The 12,115-nt window shown below is 33.5% G+C and overlaps 1 protein-coding gene across 1 annotated transcript in view; it reads left to right on the top strand.

Annotated features, from left to right (window-relative positions):
• The window catches only part of LOC104912176 (connector enhancer of kinase suppressor of ras 2-like), a 173,753-nt gene that overhangs the window by 122,939 nt on the left and 38,699 nt on the right, over positions 1-12,115 (top strand). Inside the window, exon 15 of the mRNA XM_031554656.1 lies at positions 8,425-8,459. Coding sequence (XP_031410516.1) covers positions 8,425-8,459 — 35 coding nt within the window. The remainder of the gene's footprint in view (positions 1-8,424; positions 8,460-12,115) is intronic.

The following is a 12,115-nucleotide window of genomic DNA, read 5'->3' as shown; positions in this document are numbered from 1 at the left end:
AAAGTATTTCAGTATATTTATTTATTTAGGTGATGAGATTTTATTCAATTGAGAATTTACAATTAGTAGGACATAAAAGGAGATATTTCAGAGCTTACCTAACCAAATTGTTGCTAAACAGCTGTTGCTAATTCCTTTTTTTTTAAATAATCATTTCTTTGATATTATCTTAATTTTCCAATTAATTTCTTGTCTTTTGCCTCTTCTTGGATGTTGGGAGGCAGAAGACAGACGCAGTTTGTTCTCTTATGAAAGTCAAAAGTACAGAACAGTTGTAATCAAATTTCCATGAATTCCTCCATGTTTAATATATATCCAGAATTTGAGGATGGAGATCAAAATTTGAATCCAGGCAAATGCTTTGGAAAATGAAGATAATAATGAAAGATAAGAGCTCCATCACCTTCCCATTTCTTGTGAGCAAACAAATGCAGCACAATGAAAAGATAAACTTGAGATCATAGAATCATAGAATGGCCTGGGTTGAAAAGGACCACAATGATCATTCAGTTTCAACCCTCTGCTATGTGCAGGGTCGCCAACCACCAGACCAGGCTGCCCAGAGCCACATCCAGCCTGGCCTCGAATGCCTCCAGGGATGGGGCATCCAAAGATAGATAGACAGTCTCATTTAGCCATTGCTTTATTCTTTAAGCATGGTTACACAAATATACATATATTTAAAAGAAAAGAGTTCAGATTACCAGATGTAGATGTAAGAAGTTTTACAAAATCGGTAATTGCATATTTGTAGAATTAGTTTAATGCTTTGGAAGTAATGTGCATTTGGAACGTAAAATTAAGCAATCAGACTGATTTCATAAGTTGAAGTGAGGATGCAGAATTACTATGTAAAATGGATATATAGGTAGGGTAATACTGGCTGTTTGCCCAACAACAAAAAAAAAACCTACAAGATATATTTTTCATTCCATATTTTTTCACCATAAACCAAAAGGCAAAAAGTCTTGAACAGAGAACATTTTTTGTCTTGAAAGTTTGCTGCTCAGGATTTTTAAAATCTCTAGCAAACTGTACATTTTCTGCTGGTCAGTTCCATTTCACACTATGGGAACCAGCTCTTGTCTAAAAGAAATAATGGAGTTCTTAGTCCAGACTCAATCTGAGAATTGACATATTGTCCAACTTCATGGTTTTAATGCACTTCCTTCTGAAGCTCTGAAATTCAATCCTTTGGATACTAAATTCTCATGTAAGGTAATGAGTGCTCATCTATATTATTTGATGATAGATGCTCTGGACTATTTTCTACAAAGTAGCTGAGAATTTTGTTTTGTAGTATATATTAAGAAATTGAATTACAAACTGTTAAATCATTTAATTTTTTTGTGAATTAAAATTTAGTGTAAAAGACGATTTTTTAACAAATTTTAAAATATATTATTTCAATACAGCTTTCTCTACGTAGTAAAGCAACTAATGGCTGCAATGGGGTAGTCATTGGGAATATTACAGCAGTAGAACCATTGTAAAGGTAATTTGAAGCATTATATTAGTGTAGGATTAGTCATTGTTTCACAGGGATTGCTAAACTTGCTATTTAGTTTCTTGCTGCTGATGACACAAAGTTGGCAGTTTATGCCTTTTTTCTGCATTGAATAATGTAAATGCTATCTGACTGTTCTTGGAACTGCAGAAGACAGCTCCACAAAAGACATAAAATTTAGTGGTACATGCTGAGAACTAAAATGTATGCAGAAACAATGCAGATCCTCTTTTTTTTCTGTAATGTATGCATGGTGGGATGTGCCAGATGTTCCAGATGTTATTCTGGATGGTAAGTAGTCTGAGTACTACGATAAATACAATAATTGAGGTAATCTGGGAGAATCATATGTATTCAGCTCCATATGACTGAAGAAGAAGTCTTTTATTGCCAATTTTGTAGGAAAAGTTCTTATTTTATTTCTTCCTTTCTGTTACTAGAAGAAGAAAAAAAAAAGCCTTTTAACTGTCAAAAAATGAGTTTCCTTACAGGTAACTTCTATCTTTCTTTTTAAGCATCTGAAAGGTGGAAAACACTCTTTTTCTTTTTCTTGGTATGTTGAGAAATCACTGTGAGGATGATTGCAAGGAATCTATAAGATCTGAGAAGCTAATATGTGTTTTTTTAGGTTCTATAGCTTCAAACTGATTCTGCCCTTTTCTAGTGATTGAGTGATAAGATTGCTATGCATTTGTTCTGCATTTCTGTATCTTAACTGTATACATGGAAGCTGGAGCTGACATCAAGCTGAGTATCTTGCTGGTGCTGCAAGGACCACCTTAAAACATGAATCTCCAATTATATATTTGTTTTCAGTTCTCTTCAAACATAATTCCATAAACTAACCTCTCTTCATAATCTATAAACATAACTCAAAATAGAAAAGGCAATTTACAGTATCTCCTTCCATTTATACTCCTGTTGTACACTGCACATCTGCTGCTTTTCACAGTGTCAAGCTTTGATGGCATTCCTGTAGCTTGGGATTTCCAACATTTTTACCTTTAGTTTATAAAGGGGTAAACATTCCTGTATCTACTCTTTGCTGCCTTGCCCTCCAGACAAATAGGAGATGCTTTCTCTGGTTCCCTCCCCTCATCTTAAAGTGTTCTGGTGTTGCTGGGGGAAATAAATTATTAGGAAAAGTTTTCCTTTTTTATTAACACTATCCAAAGTCTGAGATACAGTAAAAAAATCCTAATATACGAGGCTATCTTTATACAAGCATACAGCATGTTTTCATAAATAATTCTGCTGTATTAGCACAGATTTTTATTCTACAATGTTCAAATGAGCTACTACTGTTAATAAAAGATTGCGAATGAAGCATTTTTAACTTGCTGTATTCTCATAAATAAGCTGCTATTTGTGAAGCAATCCAGAATCCTCTATTTCCAGAAAGTCACAGTAGAGCTAAGATATACTGTATTATGTTTTTCAGGCCGATGAATTTATTTTTATTAATTTTTTGAAGCCTGTAGAAATATTTATTATTTTCTTGATGTTCTTTAAGGGTAAATTAACAGCCATTTGGATTGATCTGATTCAGCACATGTTGATTAATATTAAACTGACGTTATTTCTACCATAACTGGAATATTCTTCATCCAGAAGAATGCAGAAAATGCAAATGTGTGAACTCATCTTCCTTGTGATACAGATATCATCTTCTGTTGTTAATGACCAAGAGATCAGTATGCAGGAAGCCAGCGGTAGTATGCTGAAGACGCTCCTCTGAGTCTTCCTCTATGTACACTGGGAACCTTGGCCCTCATCCTTTCCCTTTTCAGCTTCCTAGACAGTTTCCAGGTGAGAGTCAAGAGACAGCATTGTCGGCATGAAAGAAACAAAGATCAGTTCTCCATAGAGGATCCTGGGTAGCCTGTTCCTTGAGGAAAAGGAAGGAAAAAGAACTGAATCTCTTTCCCTGGCCTGTGTAACTTCTTCAAGCTGCACTACATCTTTCCAACCTGGACCACTCTTCTTCTTCCGCTTCCTTTACCTTTCCCATAAAATCTCGTGCAGGAAAGTCACTGCTGAATGTTTGTCTGCATGTCAATTTTTTTTAATTCCTCAATAGGAGAATATTTGTGCTTCTTGACATTAGAAACTTACTACTGAATGTAGTTCAAAACTACATTCCGTATCTATCAGCATAATTTCATGTGCTTGGATCTACAGCTGTATAAGGGCTCTGTACATTGACTTTCCAGAAGGAGCTGTAGTACATTTTTCATGTGTGCTGTAGTACATTTTTCATGTCTGTGATCTTTTACACCAACTTCAATACTACTAGCCTAAAATTCACTCTATCCTGTAATTTTTCTGTAATCAAATAGAATTCTGTTCTCTAAACCTTAGCATACACTTCAATTTCTTTAGAGTGCTGTATTTACGCTTAGTTTTTGAAGAAATTAGGTGGAGCTTTTATTTTGGCTTTTTTGTTTCTTTGTTGTCTACATCTTTTGATGTTCAGGATCAACCTCCCTTAAATTTCCTTTAAAGGGGTGGATTCATGAGGAGAAAGAGACTTCAGTCAGTACAAAATACAGTCTATCAGTTGCTGTGCTTTGGCCTTTTGAGGATTTTTTTCTAATTTATTACATGAGAAATCATTAGCCAAAGGGCTAATGTTCTTTTAGATGCTCTCCTAGAGCACTTTTAAAATCTCATCTATGATCTGGGGTGTCTTCTCTTTTAGATGTTTTTTTTCCTAAAATGTTTAAAAATGTTGCTGCTGTCTGTTACTTCTTATACACTGGCATAATATCCATAATGTAGAACATAATTAAAATTTCTGACTGGATATTTTCTTTTCTATCCTTAGTTACTTTTTCATCTATCACAATTTTTTCAGCTTAAAAATTGAATTCTTTGAATTTCACGTGTGTGTCTTGCACAAGATTATTTCCTGTCTCTATTATCTCACCCCTCAACAGGAGTGGAAGAAAAACCTCAAAGGCAGCTTTCATTTTTTGCAGAGCATAATAATTTTGCAAACGTTACGTCTTCAGTGGCTTAAGCATCAGCTCACTGAGCTAGAGAGATAAATAAAGCCCCTGGCAGCACAGCTACAGTTTCATTTTTGAACAAGCATTCTGTAAAGAAATGCTTAGGATAATGAATATATGAGTTCAGGAAGCAGCTGAAGAAGTAATTTTGGAGAGCATTAAATATCTGAATATAGAAGGGCGGAGGAACAATATTTATTATAAAGGTAAAGGAAAACCTTTTAGTTTGCTTTTGAATATATGATGTAACTAGATGGAATATATTTCATTTGGTCATTGTAATTAGTAACTTTCATTATCAAGATATTCTAATCTCACTACCAAGAATTCTAGTCTTCTCCACATGTAAACAAGTAAACAGTGACTTTTAAACACCTTTAGAGTATCTCTGCAGACTTTTTTCCTGTGATTTTATATCATTTCTTCACTTATTTTTCAATTATTTATAGAAATTTTAGGTCAATAGTTGTTGAGTTATTGCAGGTACAGACCTCATTCTCCTTCCATTTCTGCTTATGCAAATCTGAAGTAGATCCACTGAAAATTCTTGGAGCTACATGAATACAAAGCTGACTTGAAAGAAAGCCAGTAGGTGCCAGTGACCTGAATTTCACAGAGTTTGTGCTTTATAGTATGTGGCAGCATGGCGAGACTTGTCCTTCATGAGCCTCCCACGTGTCTGCTACTCATGAATGTGACATTTTAGTAAGATGAAGTAAAGTTTAATTTGAGAACTAGGCTAAGGCAATTTGTTTTCCACATAACAGGAATTTAAGAAGCAACTGCTCACAAAAAAAGATGCGTAACACTGATGAAATTGCAGATAGAAGTCTATCGTATATGTCACTGTAAATATCTGTGCATGCAATTGAATTCCACAAGGAAATTAATTGTAGCAATGTACACGTTTATAAAAACGTCAGTGTGGGTTTTGTTGGTTTTACATATATGCTATCAGAAATCCTTTTATAAGGTTGACATTTCAAGTTAGCAGTGAGATTGCATTCAAATGATAGTATTTTGGGGACAAAAATTTAGTCAAATAAAATCTCATCCATGTGTGTATGTATATAAATATGGAGTAATCCCTACTAAAGTAGCAATAGTAAGTGTGTCATTAATGAATTGGTTGGGAGCAAAGATTTTTAAAAAATAAGTAAATTACTTAGGCAGTCAGAAATAAGATTTAAATTGCTATTGATGCAATATATTTAAGAGAAATATCCTTTACGTACTCATATCAACTGTTTGCTACTTCTGCCTATACAGCTAATTTCTTCTTTGGTAAATTGCAATGAGCTGTTAATCCATAAAAATTTGCATAATCGATGAATAGTTACAGATTTTACTCATCTTTTCCTTTTCCCACTATCATAGAGCCATTGTAAAATTTCCTTATGACAGACTATCCTTTAGTTAATTAGATTTTATTGTTCAACATTTATGAAAATTAGTAGCATAGAAAATAAGACTTCTAGAAAAACTGTTTTATTAACAGAAACATACTTTACTCTTGTATCTATTTCAGTCTAATATATGCAAGTTCACAAAATGCAAACAGTTGTTTGCAGTTACACTAATTGAATCAATTGAATCTGTTTGGTCAAAAGGAATCTTGAACACTCATCCAAAATGATCAGCCATGGTACAAGTGCTCTTTGTGCATTATTTTGGAAGGAAGATTAGAGACCTGAACCAGAGATGAAAACAAGATAGGAGATGAAAACAAGATAGCCAGTGTGGCTTGAACAGTGAAAAGTATGTTGGCCTTGTCAGGGAGTATGGGATGAATCCTATTCACAGAGAAAGTGAATAGATCCTGATCTGGAAATGCTTTAATTTTGGAGTAGCCTTAGAAAAGAAAGACCTCTACCTATTAAAAACTAGAATGGGAAACAATTAAATGGACTAAATTACTTTCCTATTTTTAGTGGCTAAAATTAGTAACACTATAAGGCAAAAGGATATGAGAAGAAAAACTACAAGTCTTTTATGATGAATAAAATTTATTTTGGTAAAAGTAGCATGGGTAGCACTGCTGTCAAATTTCTTTTACTTGGTTGGCCACACAATGTATTTTACTAGACTGTGCACACTATTTTCAGGGATGATCAGATCAGTTCATTCATATTTAATAGTGCATTAACAGCAGCAGAAATCTGACATTTATTATGCAGGATTTTACTAAAGCTCTTCAAACACATATTTTGCTATAGCTGTATGCTTTTATCTCTCAGTCTGATTCGAGAAAATCTGATGAATGTTTCCAGACACTATATTTTCATTTCTGTAGGTACTTTACACTTTAAATTTCAGGTATACTCTAAGGAGGATTAAGTCATTTATATCACTCAGTTTAAACAAGAAAACCTGTTAGCACTTTCTGTACTCAATTACTCAATAGAGAGCTCCTGTCATTGCCTAGACTTAATAAGGTATGTGGGAGATTTCCTTCCTTTTAACTGTGAGGATGCCATTTCAGTACTCTTCATCAGCTACCTTATTGAAATGAAATTCCATATTGTTTATAATTCATGGTTAACTTAGTAAAGAGGTAAATTTCCCTATATCCTCTAGGGATGCAAACTTAAAGGCTATTGTAAAATATCTTTTTATAACTACAACTACAGTGTGTCAGAATAAGAGGGAGCATGAGGGGCATCATAAGTGGGGTACTAGAATTCCATGACAATTAAGACAGAGACTGTTGCACTCTAGATAAAGACTAAAGGTCCTGCTCTATTAAAATGTCTGTGATATCATGTTAGGTAACTAGTTTAATTTCATTAGATGTAGACAAACAAGACTTCTGAGAGATTAAAAATACTACAACATCATAATTCCCTCTCTAATTTATTAACAGAATAACTTAATTATTTAAGGTTTTCTGGCTGTTTTCAGAGGCAAACCATCCACTAGTCATTAAAATATGATATATGATGATATCTGGGGTGAAGGAAGGAAGTGGCAAAATTAATATTTGTCCCCTGAACATTTCAAAACTTTATTTTAAATCTGTGTGAGTTAGACTATATATTTTTCAGAGTCTATGGAGTTAAATACAGAACCAGCAGACTTAAAAATAGAACCAGCAGACTTCCTGTCTGTAGATATGTGAACTATGCAGCTAAGTTCTGTAACTGTTTACTGAGGTCGTATGAGATTAAATATTTTACAGTGTACCAAAAGTAGTGATGTTAAACCCCAGGCATTATACTTCTAAAAAAAGAATCTGTTTCCCATTTGGTTATTCAGAAAGGATTTAAAGTCAAAAATTTTTCAAGTGGCAATTTCTGCATTTCAAGAAGAGAAACTGCTTTTCAGCTGTGGGAAAACCATCAGAAAGCTTGGTTTAAAATAATAAAGAGTTTGAATATTTTATTTTTAATCCTGAATCACTTGCTCCTAAAAGAGTTCAATTCCAAACTTCAGATAAATAACTTCAGTTTAGAAAATCAAGTTATGCAAAGCTATGCAAGCATGGTGTTAAAGAAAGATTTGATGGCAGGTTTCTCATTGTTTTTAAAATTCTCTACAGTTTTCTTCTGCAAGTCTATATTGCAATGTTTTCCTTTACATATAACACATTCTAGAGCACCCATTCAAATTTTAATATTTTTGCAAACTGACCTTTTGACATTTTTAGCTTCTTGTTTTACTTAAGTTTGACTGCAGTATGCCAGCAGTTGAAGTTATTTGCAAGTAAGTTGTTTTAAACATGATCTTCATAGTGGAATAACATCTACGTAGAAGTTAATCTTTTCCATTTCTTTTCTCTTTGAGTTACAGAATGAGAAGTGTGATTTACTTCGGTGTCGTCTTCTGCTGTGGTTATCATGACGTTGAGTACACCAAAGAAGTGCATCTCTTTAGTGTTGCTTAATGCTATTTGTTTTTCTTCTACAGAGAGCAGGGGACACAGTCAGTGGAGATACTGAAAGGTAATTTCTCCTATTATTCATGTATTTAAATAGATGTAATTTATCCATGAATTACATGTACTTATTAACTTGTAGAAATTCAGTTGCAGTATCTGAGGAATAAATTTTCCAGTTTTAGTGAGAAAAGCATTAATATCTCTTAGCAAACATCATAACTCTTTCACCTGCTAACTTAAAATATGAAGATAAATTACACAGATTAAATTTTCTTTATTTAAATGCTTTGCACGCAAAATTATTAAAAATTAAGAGGTGGAAAAAATGGTGCCAGTACGAAGTATGAGACATCGCCTCTCAGTATTAAAAAAACAAAAAAACACCTTCAATTTTTTTTTTCCAGAATGCCTCTGAGGATGAAAACTCAAATGTGTATCTAACATAATTTTTGAAAAGAGCAAGCAGAATTTTCTAATTAACATATAATTCAGTATGCACAAAAGTTACTGTTTATAACTGTCTTAAATTTGATAAATTCTAAGAACAAGGACTGCTGTTTCTCTTACATTTGAATTTAATGAACTAATTCTAATGAATACTATAGTGATTTCTGTCTTCATTTCTTTCACATTTTATTTGATGATGTACCAGATACCTTAGTTTCATCAAATATGTCATATTAAAAGATAAATTTTGAAATAAATTATGACTGTCATGGAATGCTGTAAATAAGGTTTGTTGCAATGTGTACATATGGATAATTATTCTTTTTTTAAATCTTTGCATCCTTTTATGACCTGAACTTGTTAATGAAGTAAAACCCTGCACTGAATACAAAATAATTAATTCTTTTACAGTGCTTCCACCAAGTATCTAAAACTGGCAATCTTCTTCAATGCTATACATTTCACTACATTATAGCTAGTATCCTGAGGTACAACAAGGATAGTTGTTCTCACTGTACACGTCACCTGGTGCCAATTATTTCAGAATTGTCAGCATACCTAATTACTCTGAAAGGATTGCATATGCTCAGTGTGTCAGAGCATCCTTGATAGGCAGGACATAAATGTCTACTAGACTTCTGCCATATTTTCCATGAACATTTGGTTTAACAAACTTTTGGAAATCTATTATGGGCCGAGACAAATTAATTTCTTTTATAGACTGATTTTCCTTTTCTAATCCTTCTCCATGGATTTTAAATTTCAGGTCCAAAATGTGACTGTTTCGTATCTCTCAAAAATTTGAGAAATATTTTTAAATGGCAGAATGATAGATGGGATCTGTCAGATGATTTTTATCCCACATATTAAAGTTTTGTGCGCACATATTTGAATGAAGTAGCCTTGACTGTACAGTTGCTTGTGTTGGTTCTGTGATATGATCATATCATTTTGTCTAAAAAAAAAAAGAGAAAAAAAAAGGACCAAAAAGATGCTTCTTACAGGTAATATAATATACAGCATACTCAAGGAAATGGTTGCAAAAAACATTAGTCAAAACCACAAACTACCAAATGCCAAAAACAGATGTGTGAGAAATATGCAACTACAGAATCTTGCTTACAAAACTCTTAAGATGAGTAGAATGTAAAGCAGATCTAGTAAGATTTTTCAGGCTTGAGCAGAAAAAAGGGAGACATTTGTACATTACAACTGCTTGTTATTGTTTCAGGGCTGAGAAAGTGGTAATAATAATAATCTAACCTGTAGTTGCTTCTCCAGTTGTTCTTCAAAACACGTCTATTTGCCCTTTTTAATTTTTATCATTTTAACATAGGAAAAACAAGTCTAAGTAATAGGAAGCTTTGGTATCTATAGATTCTAGATGTGCATCTACAACATAGCAATGACACAGAATCATAGAATGCTTTAAGTTGGAAGGGACCTTTAAGATCATCTACTTCCAACCCCCTGCTATAGGCACAAACACCTCCCACTAGATCACGTTCCTTAAAAGACCACATTGCTCAAAGATCAGGTTCCTCAAAGAGACATCATTACAGAGACCTTGGGTTTTGAAGATCTTGGTAACCTTCCAACCATGTAGGCCTGCAAGGGAAAGAGAAGGCAAAAAAGGATCGTATAATTCATGCATTGCCCAGCAGCTAGTTGAATAACCAGTTTTTAACACTACTGCTTTATGACTACTTGCAATTTGTTTATACTTGGAAATATGGTTCAGGTACTTTTTCATAAAGTGTTTTGTATTTTTAAATATTAATACTTAAAAATTGTTTCTATCATATCCTCAGTGGCTTTGTCATACTTTGGAAATGATTTGTTTTACTTGTTAATCCTGGAGAGATAAAGAGACAAGTTTTAGTCTGAATGTTGTTTTGCCAACTTACAGATGCTCCTGTACTGCAGTCCAGCATCTGAGATAGTGGCTGATGCCTACCACATTAAGTAATAGCCTGTAGCATCATTTTGAACCAGTATCTGAGCTAGTGTAGAACTGAGAAGAGATTTCAAATCTCACTGCAAAATACTCAGTAATTAATTTTCAGTGAGTATTTGCTCATTGTGGCATTAATGGAATGCATTAAGCTATGGAGATTTTAATAACTTAACTAGAAATCATGAATTCATGCAAAGCAGTCAAAGACAGGTTTCTGTGACCACATAAGTAGATCCAGGTTGCTACACGAGTGTTCTTCTGAACCTACAATAAGGAAATGTCACATAAGGTACAGTACATTTCTGCACAAATGTATTTTCTTATGCACTGCTTTTAAATTTGTGCAATTACAGTGGCAAGGAATTTAACTAATCTATTTTAAAAGAATGTGCTTGGTACTTTAGAATAAATAATGCATCAGTGATAGATGCATTAGGGCAGAAATCAGGTCCCCCAGGCAGTATAACTGCTCAGTGTTGAAACTGAGAATTTTGAAGCATTGTGAGAATGACATTTTAAATAGAAAAGTACTTTTTTTCTGAATCGTGTCAAAACTCTGAGGAGTTTTGAATGGTATAAGGCCATATTTGTGGTTACTGAAAGGAACAGATGTAGTTTTTAAAAATATATATTTTTTGAAAAAACAAAATTGTATACCACATAAATACCATAAGGAAAAATAAAAGAAAAGAAGTGGACTTGAAAAAAAAAAAAGAATATTCAATGACCTTTCATTTTCCTGTTATTTTTGTTGGCTTTAATCCTGAGCTGCAACCAGGATGTACTTGAAGCAGTTTGGAATGTGAGATGAAAGTTGAAGAGACTTTTGCATGTTGCTTACATTTACAGTTTTATTTCCCAAGTAATACACTAAGTGAAAAAGAATAGGGTGACAGATATGCCATTTTCTAGTTGCTCTTAGCTCTGGATCAATGAAGGTGTTACTCAAGCACTGTGCTTTGAATACCTGTATACTTCTGGATATCCACTTGATAGCAGGGATTATGTTCAGATGTAGTGCATAATATTTAACCAGCAACTTCAAAATTCTCTCTTAACTCTTCTGTTCTTGACTTGAGATCCTATATTTACATAATCTTTTGAAAGAGGAGCCATCTTGTAGAGCATTAGCAACAGAAGCTCTCAACATAGTCTGTGTGCTGACAATGCATCAATAGGGACATTCCAGGCAGGTCTCCAGTCAGAATGATCAGAGGATATTCAATCATAGCAGTAGTAAAATGCACTACTTAACAGTTAATATCCATTTTTTTCTGTTTCAGAAGTAAGCTCTGGTAAATGGTCGTGTCTTTTTT

The sequence above is a fragment of the Meleagris gallopavo genome, chromosome 9 (genome assembly GCF_000146605.3).
Source record: "Meleagris gallopavo isolate NT-WF06-2002-E0010 breed Aviagen turkey brand Nicholas breeding stock chromosome 9, Turkey_5.1, whole genome shotgun sequence".
In the NCBI taxonomy this organism is placed as follows: Eukaryota; Metazoa; Chordata; class Aves; order Galliformes; family Phasianidae; genus Meleagris; species Meleagris gallopavo.
Note: the sequence above shows the minus strand (reverse complement) of the source record. Positions and strands in the feature narration are given on the sequence as shown.